This window comes from Setaria viridis, chromosome 3, assembly GCF_005286985.2.
Source record: "Setaria viridis chromosome 3, Setaria_viridis_v4.0, whole genome shotgun sequence".
In the NCBI taxonomy this organism is placed as follows: Eukaryota; Viridiplantae; Streptophyta; class Magnoliopsida; order Poales; family Poaceae; genus Setaria; species Setaria viridis.
The window spans coordinates 42,763,886-42,779,993 of NC_048265.2; the positions used below are offsets into that span (position 1 = coordinate 42,763,886).

General features: G+C 42.9%; 2 protein-coding genes and 1 non-coding gene across 3 annotated transcripts; 2 read left to right on the forward strand and 1 right to left on the reverse strand.

Annotated features, from left to right (window-relative positions):
- The first annotated feature begins 569 nt into the window (after positions 1-569).
- LOC117850392 (calmodulin-binding protein 60 D) lies at positions 570-5,546 on the forward strand. The gene is made up of 13 exons (XM_034732219.2): positions 570-1,083; positions 1,185-1,233; positions 1,807-1,847; positions 2,382-2,496; positions 2,602-2,651; positions 2,891-3,369; positions 3,588-3,748; positions 3,841-4,047; positions 4,152-4,347; positions 4,450-4,509; positions 4,604-4,720; positions 4,839-4,948; positions 5,076-5,546. Exons 1-13 carry the CDS (start codon positions 926-928, stop codon positions 5,100-5,102), a joined length of 1,770 nt encoding a protein of 589 aa, XP_034588110.1. The 5' UTR covers positions 570-925; the 3' UTR covers positions 5,103-5,546.
- Positions 5,547-6,348: 802 nt separating this feature from the next.
- LOC117850393 (protein DEHYDRATION-INDUCED 19 homolog 2) lies at positions 6,349-13,303 on the reverse strand. Its single transcript, XM_034732220.2, has 5 exons — positions 13,014-13,303; positions 12,719-12,891; positions 7,509-7,583; positions 7,146-7,390; positions 6,349-6,763 (listed from the first exon to the last, which is right to left on the reverse strand). The coding sequence occupies exons 1-5, from the start codon at positions 13,072-13,074 to the stop codon at positions 6,661-6,663; spliced, it is 657 nt and encodes a 218-aa protein (XP_034588111.1). The 5' UTR covers positions 13,075-13,303; the 3' UTR covers positions 6,349-6,660.
- A 1,104-nt stretch (positions 13,304-14,407) lies between these two features.
- TRNAT-AGU (transfer RNA threonine (anticodon AGU)) lies at positions 14,408-14,481 on the forward strand. Its single transcript has one exon. It is a non-coding gene; the product is annotated as a tRNA-Thr (tRNA).
- The last annotated feature ends 1,627 nt before the right edge of the window (positions 14,482-16,108 follow it).

Genomic DNA, 16,108 nt, shown 5'->3' on the forward strand with positions numbered 1-16,108 from the left:
TTGTCCAGCAGGGATAGCACAGCAAAGAAATGTTATAATTAAAATTGAATTCGATAAAGTATAAGCTCAAACTCCTTACAACGTACTGCCTCCGCCCTGGAAAGAGTGAACAAATTATTTTTTTTAGACAAATAATGTGTTCATATTTTGCAGATTATTTGACCAATTTTGGGACGGCGTAGAGATTTTGTAAATTCCTAGAGTGTCAATCATTGTGGAACGAACGAAATAATTGTTTTCTTAGAGTAACGAAATAATTGTTCTTTGCTTATAATTTGAAAAACAAAAGTATTGTTCACTCAAAACAGCCTGCAAAATATGAACAAATTACCCATCAACGCCATAGACATTTTGATGAGTGAAAATATTCTTTCGTTGACATTATTGCAAAAAGATTACAAATGAGCTTCTCCAAAGCCAAGATTGTACACTTCGGCAGAGCAAAAACAAACTCAAATCTCGGTAAAAACAACTGCAAACATGGAATCAGCTACTTCTTACGCACAGTGCAAATCTAGCATGTCAACAAAGGCAAAGATTCTCTGCGTCCTTTCGTTGACGGCCTTGGTCAACGATTCCGACAGTCCCCTCTCCCCTGCACTCCGACTCAGCGCGAGCCAGAGGGACAGGCAGAGAGCACGCGGCGATTCCGTCGACCCTCCCGGAGCTGCGCCCACCGGCCGGTGAATGGCTGCCGATTTGGCATCCACGCACTTTTTCGAATCGGACATTTCCATGACATGTCCTCTCGGCTCTCGCCTCGCCGCCCACCTGACGCTGGCAGCTGTGAGCTCCGCCACTCAGCTGCCTCCGTCTTCCCTATAAAGGAGGTCCACGCCTCGATGCTTGCGTAGTACGCTGCAGAACCACTTCTCCCAAAGAAGCACGATCAGAGGGAGTCCGAGAGAGGAGAGAGGGAGGTGAGATGGAGAGGGAGAGGGGGGTTGTTGAGCAGCCGCCGGCGAAGCGCATGAGGCTGGCGCTGTCGGTTAGGGACGGGGTCGGCGGCGGTGGCGGCGTGTTGTCGCCGAGGAGCCTGACGCTGCGGCAGATCCTGCTGGTGGTGCTCTTCCTTGTGCGAGCGTGAGTGCTCCCAGTTCCCAAACTTCCCAGCCTTCCAGATTCGTCGGTTCTTGAACCGCTTTGGGTGCGTTTTCCTGAGCTGCGCGTGCGCGTGGTTGCAGGAGCGCGAGGGCAACGGTGACGGCCAGCGTCTCCCAGATCGGTGGCATGGTGAGTTCATCTCCGACGCATCCTTGCAAGAATTTCTAGTGTTTCCTGTTTTTTTTTTTTATGAAACAGGAGGGGTATTAACCCCTGCTGGTTATATATTTAAATAAAAAAAGTTTATATATACATATCAAGAGACATGGAAGGAAAAGAAGAAAATCAGAAAAATTACAAGGCTCTCTCTAGCCAATCCTGCATTTGGATTTTACATGGATCTTTTACTCGTAGTATAACCTGAGTAAACACCACCTTAAAGCGTGAGAGTGCTCCTTGTACTGAGGGAGTGATGCCTTTAAAAATGAATTTCTAGTGTTTCCTGTTCGATTTGCAAATCTGGTAATAATTGACCTGTGCCCGACTTGGGTGTGCCTGATTCCCTCCTTAAACTGGCAAACTGAGCCCCTGTTTCACAAACCCATAGCACGTCCCAAAATCTGTATCACAAATCTATCCACCAAAGACTGTCTTTATTGTCCCCCTTTTTTGCAACTTGTAGCAGTGTTTTCCTCTGCACATATGTTATTCTCTTTCTAACATTTTGTGTGCCCTGATTTGATTTGTCCTGCAAATTTGCAGCTCGATCGCGCCTTGCACAAGTATCATGAGATGTTTTCTAGGTAAGGACTTTTCCTGCCCGCTCTAAGCTTATCTCCCTTTCTTACAAGGCTACAGTCTGTTTTTTTTTTATTCAGCTGCGAAAGAAAAGGTTTCTATCTCGTAGATTAGTACTATGGCCACTGGCCTGCGCAAATATTGCGTTTAGGAATTTTTTTTTGTGAGAGCGCATCTCATTTTGTGTAGGTCCTAATAGCAGCCCTGCTCAAGAGACACTTCTTGGATCAATTTGGTAGGTGAGACATGAGTGCCAGTAAAAACTTTGTGATTAACTAGGATTAAGTTCATTTAGTTGTATTTGTGTTTCATACGTTGTATACTTCCTATGTTTCATCTGTGCACTTTTTCCCTTATGAAATATCTCTAATCGTTCTCTCCTACAAAAAGGTTTCAATTTGTTTTTGCCAGGAACGACTTCCTGCAATTCTCATTAATACCGATCCAGTTTTCCATCAAAGTAAATTTGGTTGCTAATTGCTATATATTTTTTTGAACATAATCTGAGTTTTGTCTTCTCCTTGTTTTCTTTGAATCAGCAAGCTGGACAGCTTCCAGAGGCAGGTTGAGGGCAAACTGAAAGCTTTCCAAGGGCAGGTTGAGAGCAAACTGGAAACTTTTCATGGGCAGATTGAGGGTCTCCACCAAGAAGTGGTTAGCTTATCTTCTCCAGAATAACTACCTCATGTTAATCCCATTAAGAGAATCCAGTTGATTTTCTTATGAACTTGAAATGACAATCTAGTATAAAAAATGCAGAGACAACTGGCTCGCCTGCATTCCAATCACCATCCTGAACGACACACCAGGTAATAATTAACAAGTTATTTCAGCCTCAAATGTAGTACATGCAGTTCATGTAGTTCAAATTTCTGTGCCTTGCCTTGTATTAATTCAGCATATGAACTTCTCAGATAAATAGTTTACAGCATCCATTTCATGCCTATGTACAGTACAATAAAGTATGTTTGTGTTATAAATCCGAAAAATGCTAACTGATATATCTCTTTGCTACATCCTTTGTATTTCATTCATGTTGATGTTTCAGATTAGAGCCAAACCAGGAGCATGCTGCTTCCAGTGGATCAAACACAAATATCCATCTGCGTTTCCGGAACAAATGGAAGGCACCCATTTACACGGATAAGGACATAACAGATGAGAACAAAGTGGCAATCAAAGTTGAGGTGTTCGAAGGTGACAAGATGATCACAACTGGTCCTCTTTCCAAGGCGAAAATTGAGATATTGGTTCTCCATGGCAGCTTCTATAAAAAATTCCATGACAATTGGACTGAAGAGGAGTTTGATAAGCACACCGTGCAAGGTCGAGATGGGCAAATGCTTGTGCTGGGAACTGTGCAGTTGACCAATGGAGAGGTAGAGCTTAGCCAGATCCATTTCAAGGAAGGTTCATGCAGGAAGAAGTTCAGCATGGCGGCAAGATTTTGCAAGACCGAAAAGATTGCTGGTCGGGTTCGGGAAGCAATCATGGAGCCTGTCGAGGTTAAGGATCGCAGAAATGAGTGTATGAGATAAGAGTTCTTTTTGTCAGGTTTACTATTATTTTTTTGTCGAACACGCAGGAGAGCTGCGTATCTTTATATTAAGAGAGAAAAAAGGGAAAGATCCACGTACAAAGCAGTCTCATTTACTATTATTATTTGATTTAGGTTAAGACTTTTTGTCAGGTTTCCTACTGTTATCTGATTTGGTTTATCCCCAAAAATTGGGTCCTTGTTGCAGCAAATGAGAAGAGTAAATCTCCAAGATTAGATGATGCTGTCTATCGCATAGAGGCTATTGCCAGAGATGGAGCTTACCACAAGAGGCTTCAGGAGGCAAACATCCACACAGTGCAGGACTTCTTGAAGGCCTTGAACAAGGATTCCGAAGAGCTTTATAAAGTAAAGAAATATGTAGTATTACTTAATTTAGTCCTTGTGTTGTAGCTGCCTGTATGATTTGTATGATGTTATTTTGGTTTCTTGGCTTGCAGATCCTAAAGATGAAAAAGAAGGGCAAGTCTTGGTCAAAAATGACAGGGCATGCTAGGAAGCGTGTTCTAGAAGACAGGCATGAGCTCAAAGCGTATCAGACTGAAGATGGGACTTTGATGCTCTTTTTCAATTGCGTGCATGATCTTGTTGGAGCAAGATTTGGTAGTCGTTACATCGCCTGTGAACAATTTGACATAAATCACAAGGTACACGCTGAACTCAGCAACATCATATACTAATGCTGCGGCGTTGTTGGTGTTAAAAAATCTTGAACGTTTGATGATAAGCACGTATGATACCCTGTATCCAGGCTTCAGTGAAGAGGTTGAAAGAGCATGTGTACAACAGATTGGAGGACATTCCTTACGATTATGTAATGAAAGGCAATGCTCCTGAGCGAATTTCTTTAGGCACTGGTGGTGCTGCTGGCCCGTCTGTTGTATCAGTGGACGCAAGGCAACCAAATTCTATTGCTAATAACCTTGAGGCTTATCAAGATCACCAAGGTACCAGTCCCTGAATTCTGAGTTTCTGACTACTCCTTGAGTTCATTGCAATGCTTAATTGTCTGATGCCGGAATGTCTGTTTGGCCCGTCTGTTGTATCAGTGGACGCAAGGCAACCAAATTCTATTGCTAATAACCTTGAGGCTTATCAAGGTTACCCAGGTACCAGTCCCTGAATTCTGAGTTTCTGACTACTCCTTGAGTTCATTGCAATGCTTAATTGTCTGATGCCATAATGTCTGTTTCAATTTATAAGGAGCTGGAGCACCTGAAAATTGTCCCAGCGATGTTTTCAACCCTGTTACTGAGCGGATTGACACATATGCGCATGGTCCCATGTACACTGATCCTCGAAACACATATGATTGCCAAGGTAATTTACTTTAAAAATTTGCAAATGTACACATGTTATCTGCAGTAGTTATTCTGATGCAAATGTACGCATGTTATCTGCAGAAGTTATTCTGATAGAAGTATTTGAAACTTTGCAGGTCAAGGAATTCCACCACCTTTTCAGGAGCAGACAACTCTGCTTTCAGTTGGGCCTGACTGGCAACAAAATGCACAAGTCCCCACGAATTCTCCTGACCTGTTTGAGGAGGTGATGCATATGCACAACTATTTTCATATCCATTGCCGGCATGACGCTCTGCATTCATTCTGTGCCTGCATAAAATGAGCACCACCAGACTGTTAGTTAGCTCATGGCTGCGCATTTGTTTTTGCAGTTCAACCTCTGCTCAATCCAACATTGAACCGCATCACCTTCGTCAACCCCATCAAATGGCGCCTGCTGCTCCACAAGCATGGACTCCAGCGCAACCATCGTTCCCTGAGCAAGCTTACGGACCCAGCTGCCCTCTGTTTCCAGGATCAGGCCACGGCAACGACTGGTAGTGACTAGTGAGCAGAGCACAGAGGCCCTGGACACTGCAGTTTAAGGCTGTAAATAGCAATGTTAGTTTGTAATTGTATGTTGTTGATGTTTATCAGTTTATGTAATATGTGCATTCCTTTTTAACTGTTTGTACAAACATGATGTACATGTGTTTGTACTAGTATGGTGTACAGGTGTTGCTGATAGGTTGTATATATTTCGTGTAAATTTGCAAATGTACATGCGTTAGTGTTTGCTAGTAGAAACAAAATCCTGTATTTTGCAATGACACTATTTTTCTAAAGGAGTACAATTCATACTAGACTGAAAAGAGTCTTCACAAGAAAAAAGAATCCAAAGATTACCAAGGTAAACATTATCACAGAAGTCTTTTAGAGACTTCATTTCAAGTCAAGGGCAGCACCTAAACGTGTGGGAGTTGACGGCAAAAGGTCACCTTCATCATGCACAATTATAAATTTAAATTCAGTTCAACATGCTTGAATAAAACAATGCCAAGCCAGTGAATTTAGAGGCTCATGTCGAATAAAAAGGCTAAAAGATGTGATGAAAACCACGCGGTTTCCCAAACACGTCGTCGTTTATGCAGACTTGGCAGACACGCGTTGATGACTTAAACGTGTAAGTCTTGTAATCTACTGGTTGCTACCATTTCATCGATAATTTGACATAGCCAATGGCACTCGCCTTGGTTTCATATTTTGCAGGGTCATTATCTGATTTGTAAACCTGGCAAATTCAGCAAGTTCTCATGCACAGAATTTGGGTTGATTCTCATGCATATATAAATGTAAAACCAAACTTTAGCTTGTCGAAAGCAGATTTGATATGAATTCGTGACTATATACATTTAGCTTGGGGTAAAACCGTGTCCTTCGAGTTATTCACAGGTAGAAAATGATGCCGTGCTGTAGTCAGCATAAGCAAGGAAATTGACACTATAACAATGCAACTAGAGCATGACTCATTCCATCAAAACATTTGACCAAACCAGTCCGGTTTCTTTTTGAAAGAAAACGCATTTGACAACTGGGTTCGGCAATCACAAGCAAATGTCAGATGTGTGCCTACGCACATTCCAGCAGCAAAACACCACAAACACATGATCAAATGGCTGATTTACGATAGATAGTAGCTCGGCCTCCCCCAATATTACATACAGGGCTCCCAACATATTCGGTACCACGATGCGAACAAACTATACATATACTCTATTGTCCATGCAATGATGATGCATATACTAAGGAACATCCATATCCACAATTCATCTCCCCATTATCCCGGAGTAATGGCACCACCTTCTGATGGCAGATCAGCGAGTCGTTACAACAGCTGCGGCAGCACCTTGTGCTCGGTGTAAGGCCTGTTCGATGGTAGCGAGAGTTGCCTCCTCCATTGGCTTTTTGGGTCACCCTTCATACGATGTCATCAAATATCAGGGACAAGACGAGCCCCTGCACAAATTGGCTCCTCCTGATTCGCTCCACCTTGACCTCAGGGAGCAAAGGCTCATCCACACTGGCAAATAACAACCAAGTGTAAGTGAATTATAACACAGGATATAGATTCAGTCATCGATAAAGACATGTAGATACAATATCACTATTTATCAGATGTATTCCACCATGTACAAGGAGATTAAACAAACCGTCCACTCTTTTCAGTTTATTCCACTCATTACAAACTCTAAACCAATTGCAAAATTAGAAGTGATGGCATAACCAGGAGTCCAGGAGACTGTCTCTCCTACCTATGGCTTAACATCGACAGTCTGGTCTGCACGTCACTAGCTCTTTTACATTTTATGTTGACTTATGACATATCAGTACAAACATAAACAACTTCAAATAATTTCCTACAGGAAACAAAAGCAATTGAATTACATTGGATGCGGGCATACCTCTCTGCTGCTTTCTGGTCTAAGTTATCACTTCCCACTTCTGTCTCATCCAAGGGCTCTTTCTTAGCATCCCTTGGCAAATCTACTTCAGAGAAATTACCAACAAAAGAGGACAGTAGAGGATCAGGCACTGTGCTGACTGGGGCAGCACGTGACGATCTACTTATACTCTCAAGATCTCTCTTCAATGATGCAAGCGTTGAATAACGTGACCCCGACAAACCTTGCTGGTTTCTCCACTTATCCTGCACATGAATTTCAGTAAAAGAGTCAGATAATGAAAGGTTGGTATAGTTTTCTGATCATCGTCACGATTAGTCACGATTAATATTCCATACGATTCAAAGTTTATATAAATGGTACCTTCAAGAAAGCTCGATGCTGTAAGCTCATGTGGTCAACTAACATGTCAACCTTACCTGCACAAATTGGGCACACCTGAAAGAGGGAAAAAAATGAAAGTACGATACTGAACAATGGTAAAGAAATGAAAGTAAGATACTGAACAATGGTAAGAACTTCTGGTCTCCAACAGAATAGGCATTTCTACTGCCTGAACGTAAACAGCACAGGGAGCAAGAATAAGGCACATATTGTTTTTGCCACATTCAAACTATTTGTGGAACACAGAAAATTAAGGTACAGAATTTTGTAGAACATTCAACCATCTCTGTAGCAGATGTACACAAACTTGGACTGCATATAAACAATTGAGCATCTGACTAAATCATGGATAAAAGGATTTCAGTGTTCCAATATAAAGATAGTAAACCAAACATAAGGTCCAGAAATTATTCTCTCATGTCATCTTCATGCCAACAAGTCTATTTCCAGATACATTGGGGTCTGATTGTCATAGTTAAGATATATAGATAAGCCTATCATACGCATGGAACTAGTAAACTAGTTATTGCAATGGTTAGTGATCAAACTCACTAAAATTTGAAATATTTCTAGCTACACTTTATTCCATAGTCAATATATATATATATATATAAAGTGTAGGTTATAAAGTGTGCTTTTCATCACTTAAGTATCACAAAAGTGCGGCTTTCATCCCCTATGTTTCACTTGGTGCAAATCAATCCCTTAACTAACTAAACCAGTGCACTAATCATCCCCACCTCAGCTTAACAATAGTTCAGTGCCATCTAGCAATGGTTTAGGCCATGAAACCATCCAACTAATCACCTTCTTTGCCATGTCATATACTGAGTTAAATCAATCGCTATAAAAATCTGGTGCAAATCATTTTCATTAATTTTACCATAAAGTTATACTCCTATTCCCTTAGCTGCTCAGTCCCTAACCCTTGCTACCTTATCGGCACGCTTTTCTCTTTGTTGCATATACCGGCGGCCATAGCAGCGTCAGAGGGTAGAGAATGGGAGTTGCTTGGGCCATGCTGCTCGTTGTCACAATGCTATTGCCATGCATCTTTCCAAGCTCACAGCATAAGACGGTCTAACCTCCTTAGATCATGTCAGATGGCAGACCATGCTAAACTTCGATTCTACAAGATTTTGTCATCAAAATTAAATTTCACATGAAAGCCAATTTAGGAATTTCTTGAAATTTTTCATCGGGCTTTATATTTTTTATGCAACATATAACATGGCTAAGTTAGTGACTATCAGATGATTAAATGGCCTAAACACTATCATATGGAACTAAACCATTGTTAATGCTCAGGTGGGATGATGAATGCACGTGCACCGGCTTAGTTGAGGGATTGATTTGCACTAATTGAAGCATAAGGGATGGAAGCCACACTTTTACAACACTTAAGGGATGAAAACACACTTTTTCCTATCATGTTCACTAACTACCCATGCAAACAAAGCAACAATGCTAGGAGGGCAGGTAACCTCTTGTGTGGGAACTGGGAAGCAAAAGATGGGCTTTCCACATCAACAATTTCTTTGTTTAAAAAAGCTTTCCCTTTTTTGGTACAACTAAACATTTAATTCAACTGGAGAAGACTAGGTTTAGATTACGGTTTCTATAACTTTTCCTATCATGTTCACTAACTACCCATGCAAACAAAGCAACTAATGCTAGGAGGGCAGGTAACCTCTTGTGTGGGAACTGGGAAGCAAAAGATGGGCTTTCCACATCAACAATTTCTTTGTTTAAAAAAGCTTTCCCTTTTTTGGTACAACTAAACATTTAATTCAACTGGAGAAGACTAGGTTTAGATTACGGTTTCTATAACTTCCTCTACTACCAAAAAGGGCACTGGCAGCCTGGTTTGGATTGAAGTGGTACAAGAGTGAACAGGCAGTTGGAGGGCTGTACATGGATTAAGCTGCGCAAAATGGGAATACAATAATTGCAATCCAGTATAAATAGTGGCTTCAGTATTTTAGTCCTTCACACGAAAACAATGCTTGAGCAGTGTCAGCAACAGAAACAAATGGAAACACCAGCAGCACAAAGAAACAAGACAACTACAACAAGATTGCATGTAACAAGACAGAATGGGATGACCAAAAATTTATAGAAGGCATCCATTCAAAGATGCACACTACCCAAATAATGCAGCTATTAATGGTCCTCAGACCACTGGGTGCTGCAGTCGCTACCATGAGTGTTTCACCAAGTTGAATAAATGGCAAAATGAAAACTCATGAAGAACTTCCATAAACACCAACAGGGAAGTAGATCATGTCCTGATACCAGGAATCACTTACAAATAACAGAAAGTGGAAAAGGATCCTAACTCAACTGCTCAGTTTACGTGGCATACCATCATCTTCAGGGAAAACTAGTTAAAGAGTCAAGACAAGATTTGAGTCAATTAACCCTTTCATAACATATTTCTTACCAGGAGACATGAAAGTACAGCGATCGAAAACATAAATCTTGTCCATACTAAATCCCAAATGAATCTTTACATGTACTAATTTTCCATTTCCCTCCAATGCCAGTGCTACAGTAGTTGCATTGCACAAATACTAAAACAGTACTCCCTCCGTTCCAAATTGTAGGTCGTTCTAGCTTTTTAGGTGCATAGATATTATTATGCATCTAGATATAGTGTATGTCTAGATGCATAATAATATCTATGAACCTATAAAAGCCAAAACGACCTACAATTTGGAACGGAGGGAGTAACAAACTACACACAATCACAGTCAAAACCAATATAACCATAGTACACTGCTAGTGGTCCATTCTTATAACATAGCAGAAATAAGCAAATAGCAGGCACTACACATCATGCTATATTTATAACAAATGGACATTTATCGCAACAAGGGCAAACCTAAAATTTCCAAAACTATGAGAATCAAGCACAAATTGTGAAACATCTGATCATCAAACCTCAAAACCATCTTATTTACACCCTGTCTAAAACTAAAGAATGAAAGCATGTGAACAACCAACTGCAATCATACTCAATGCTTTGGACACGGTAGGATAGTGACCTTTGGTGTTCATACCTGGATCTTGATATTGCCCACTGTCAAGTGAGCAACATTGTCCCGAACAACACAATTTCATCTTCAATTAATGTTTTAATGCTTTCTTGTAAACTAAGGTGATTCTGGGTTTAATTCATTAGTATGTTCATAGTATTTCAATACAATATTAATTAAAAACAACAGAACTGAGATTTATAATTAAAACCATGGAGCACAATAACTATCGCGGTATTTTTTTTTTCAGAAGCATCAATGCCACACGGCTGTAAATGTGACCTGGATTGGTTAGGACATTAAAACAACGTACTTGCCAACAACCCAATGATGAAATGCACAAATACTTACCAAAAGTAGATGAAACATCAACAGTACATATAATTCATATACCCAAGTAAATGTGACATGCAAACTACATCCTACATGTATTATATCATTTCAACCACATGAGCATCACACCCAGCAGGCATCAAACATACCATGACAATGGAAGGATGAACAGAGGTATTAACTAGACGATGAGAACATGACATACCAAACTAGGAATATTCCAATTTCAACAGAGGAAAACAGCTAGATAACACAAACAATATAGAAGAAACACTTAATTGCCCAAAAAATTCCACCATTATTATAACTAAAAGTGTTGCTGTAATACTCTCAAAAGTTCTTAAACACAACATCACTCGAACAAAACCACATAAAATAAAATATTCCCACCTACTGGCCCTAAAGAGAAAACCCAAGCTTGCAAAGAAAATACCTGAAAACATGCAAGTTCACATCGTTCCTTAACAACGTGAATCAATATACTGCCCCAAACATTGAGATCTACAGATTAACTCTTAGCAAATTAAAAAAAAATATTGCTACCTGAAAGTAGATAAATGGAGATATTACATGGAAAACACATGAAAGACTGCAATTTGTCACAGAACAGGGGAATACTGAAAAGGCTACAGCCAGCAAGTCAAGCATCCAACCAGTTATAATAAGTTAGAGAGCAAATGTTTTAAACGAAAACATCACTAAAAGCAAGAAAAAACATCAAACTTGTGATGAATTAAGACAGAGCAACTGATCCTACAACTAAGAGCATGAATTTCCAAACAAATGAATCGCCTTGGATGTAATGTTAGCCTAACCACACAAACACTACATCATGGAGGCATGGACCAATAGAGGTGCCTAACATAGCATATCGAAGGACATTAAGTTAAAAACTGTAAATTATAACAAAATGAACTCGAAATTCAAGGTACAATGTAACTGGGGGGGAAACTTTCACAGCTAGACAGCTGAGGCAAGCTGATATGCCATGCACAGAAGTAGATGCCTAAAAGATTCCCTTCTTTGCAACTAAAACTAACTTGGTAAGCACATCATGTGTATGAACAGGAATAACTTAGACAACCCAAAAAAAAGAAACCATCATTGCATCTAGTATTGTATCTTAACAGCAAAGCAATCACTCCTTTCTATATGAGCAGAAGCAACTTGACAATTCAAACCACAGCTTTGGATCTAAAATCATACCTTGGGACTAAAAGAAGGCTCAAACACACTTGGTATATGAGCAGAGGAATCTTACCCAACTAGAGAAACACAACACTAGCAACTAAAATCTTAGCAGCTAGAAGCAGCCCAAAAAAACACTTCATATATAATCACAAGCAAGTTGTGCCTGGAACAATTCCATCTAGTTAAAATCTTAGCTCTGAAACTTTGAGCGTAGCAAGCCCGGTACGCAAGACATAAATTACACTTACACAGCCCAGACTTCCATCATTACAGCTAATAAAATCATAGCTCCAGAACTAAAATGCACTGAAGCATACAATGATATAAGAGCAGGCGCGCATTAAACACCCCACAATCCCATCTCTACAACTACAATTGATAAAAAGCAGCTCAATCACACTCTGTACGCAAGCAGCAGCACCCTACGCGCCTGGAAGATACTACCTTTACAAATAAAATCTATTCTTCAGACTTAAAATCAGCTCAAACATGCAGGCATTCCCCCCAAAACCTACTGAGATAAAAAAAAAATAATCCCAACATGCTCTAGGAACGTCGATGACATCGTTGGTAGCTAGTGAGCTCCTAGAAACGAATAAAAATTGCAAGTTTCGCTAGAGAAAGTACCCCGGCATTGGCCTCGGCGTGGTGTTCATCCTCCATGTGGCACAGCAGCCCCACGGCGTCCAGCTCCTCGCCGCAGAACGGGCAGGGCAGCTCGTCCGCCACCCCGACCCCCGCCGCCCGCTCCTCCTCCTCCTCGTCGCTCCCCTCCGCCTCGTCGAGCACGATCAGCGCATCTGCCGGCACCCCACAAAAACCCCGGTCAAAAACCTCCCATCCGAAATCCCCAGAGCCCCCCCACACGGAAGCACATCGAAATCCACGAAATCCCGAGGGAGGAATCGGAAATCCGGCTCACCGAAGCGCGTGCCGCGGCGCCGGTTCTCGGCGACGAGGCGCTCGTAGGTATCCATGTCCATCGCGGCAGCGGCGGCGGAGGGAGGGGGGGGCGGGGCGACGGACGCTTGGCCGAGCCGGGGGATGGGGTCTCGCCGGGGCTCGCGCGGGCGGGCCGGCGGGAGGGCGGCGGCGGCGGCGATCGGCGGGATGGAGCTAGGGTTTTGGCGGCGGGTGTGTTGGGGGGGAGGAGGGAGGAACGGAGAGAGATATTAGTGGAGAGAGAGGAGGGAGACGCAGACACCGACAGAGGGAGAAGCGTGGGTGGCTTGGGGCGTTCGGGTGAAGGAGCTCGCTTAGGGACGAAGGCGGTTGTTTTGCAGAAACCCCCCCTCGGTTAGTTGGAATTGTTACCGTTACAGTGATGGGCTGATGAAGCCCAATGCTAACGAGGTCCAAATTGAACGTGTCAGCACAAATCTTAGTGTCTTCCTTCTCCGGCAAGGAAGGGAGTTTGCCTTCATTAGATACAGCTTTGGCAGCACTACGGTGATTCCCGTCTACACGCTGGATGGTCTCCTTTCACAACCGTTATTAAGATGCTAACGGTACGTAACAGTATCACGCTGTAAAACGATTTCCAACGTTTTTTCCATCATCATATACTCTCACCTTTCCCTCTATAACTTACCGGTTGTGATTTTGCAAACCGGCCACCAAAGTCAGTGGAGAAGCTAGAAATTCAAATTTTAGTTTGGTATATAGAGATCAATGTTGTTAAGATTTTCAAAACATAGTCAAAATTTCGTTGGCTCCTATGCCCCCTTGGCTACGCCCCTAACCCGCGGCTACCAGCGTACCATACTCTATTTTTCGTTGCCGTGTATTCTTGCGTTAAAAAATTGAGCTTTGCTAGCAACTAACATACACTTACTAGGTTCATGTATCAGACCTTAATAGTCGAAAAGAAAACATTAGGCGTACACGTATGTCCCAAAAAATTACTCATATTTTACTACGAAGACGAGTATCCGTCCAAATAATAAAACTACGAGGACAAGTAATATTTTCGATGTCCACCTTACATCCACTTCAACTTATATTAAACTTAGACTAATGAACCCAGGGCATGAACATGCTTCCAAATTCAGGTAAACTATCTCCCAAATCTGAGCGGAGCTTTTCAGCTTTTTTGGACGGAAGTTTGTTAATCAGAATATCGGGTCCAACATCTGTCACTTTAAAGTTTAAAGTGTCTCGACCTCTTTGCAACCTTTCAAACTCAAATGATCATCCGGGCGAAATGCTATACCGCATATACTCGCATCTTGCTTGCCAATGGGCCCGCCCAATGCTATCGCGGATGGCAAGATATGATTGTTAAAATTTTATTTATCCTAAAACTCAGAGCACCAAGCTCTCGTAGCTCAGTTGGTTAGAGCACCCGTTTAGTAAGCGGGAGGTCTTGAGTTCGACTCTCAACGAGAGCACAGTTTTCTTTATCTTTCTGGTGTCTTAAGCTGAATTCGTTTTTGTTTTCTAGGAATAGCTGCTGCGAACAATGGAACCTGTAGTAGGTTTGCACATTTTTCTTTTTATTTTTCTCAAAAAAAAATGAGCTGGTCATCTCGAGCTGACTCAAATTTCTTGACAAGTATTCCATGGCGTGGCCGCCTTTTATCTTAGCCGAAATACTAGATTGATTTGTTAGGAGATCCTTCATGGATTAACTGACCCTAAACATGTCTCATGTTCGAATTTTAGGAAGTGTTAACTGGTCAACTATGGAAAGTTGTAGGGCTGTAACACATCTAGTGTTTAGGCATTTTATTAGTGTTAATCATCTACAGGGCACGACTAATTAGCATCTTTCTCGAGTGCAAAAATGTGCTTAATGAAGTTGGTTAGTGCTTTCACTCCTGTGGTGTTGGTTCGTGAATTGAAAGCTAAGTGCACCAAGGGCTTGAGCTCAAGTGACAAAAACAAATAAAAAGGCATATTTATGGTAAACATGTCTTTGTGTTCAAAAGTTTCGGAGATGTCATTGAGTCATGTCTAACTCATTTCATGTTAAATGCTTGAAGTCTTGCACTTCTGCATGCATGTTTGAAGAATTGGCTAAGTGTGAGTGGTATCTTTTCGCAAGGTTTAGTGGCCATTTTGAAATCTTTTTGACTAAGCACTACATCTTGGACCTGCAGAAAAGTTGGAGTAGAACTTATGATCTTTCACCTAGGAGTGTTGCTCAGCTTAGCAAATGGCGTTTAAGCATGCAGAATCTCGGTCAAAAACGGGTCAACCAGTGGTTTGACCTCACCTGCTCCCGTCCACTCTCACGTGCACGCGCGCCGCGCGGTGGCCATCGGCCCGCCGGCGAACTGTGTCGTCGCCACGCGCCAGCTCCCGCAGCGATCATCGCACGGCTCTGCGCGTCGACGTGACCCACCCTGACCACTTGCTCCGCGGCGCCCATGCCGCCGACGTCCGCACCAGCACAGCCTCGCCCGCGCTCGCCAATGCAGCGTCGTCCTCGCGTCGTCCTTGCACCGACCTCGTGCACTGCTGCGCTGTCCTCCCCACTGCTCGTCCGAGCACGAACGCCAACCTCCGCGGCCATATCGCCTCCCCGGTCACCGGCCTCCATCTCTCCCTCCCATTTTCTTCCTTCTTCCTCCGGTCGGGACAAGAAAAACAGAGCAGCTCGACCACCCGCCACCCACCGGCCAAATCCGCCCCAACCTCTCCACGAAAACCAAATCGCCGCCACCCGGACCTTCCTCACCTCCCTAGCTCCACCCTGGGACGCTCCTCAGCGCCGGCCATGGAATCTGCGGCCGGGGGTTGAACTTTCCCCGTCCGCCGAGTGCCGCGAGCCGCCGTCGGCCACCCACACGCCGCCGGCCGAGCTCCGGTCGTCTCTGCCCGAACCGACCACCTAGGTGAGCCACGAACGACGCACTGGTGCTCATCTCCCCCTCAGCTTCGCGCTTCTAGCGTGTTTCCGCGGTAGTTCACCGCGCCGCCGCTCGCCGCCGGTGAGCTATCGCCGATCAAAGCCGGTGAACTCCGGCTTTGACTCGGCCTTGACCGGCCTGGGTCAGTTGACCCTTGGTCCCA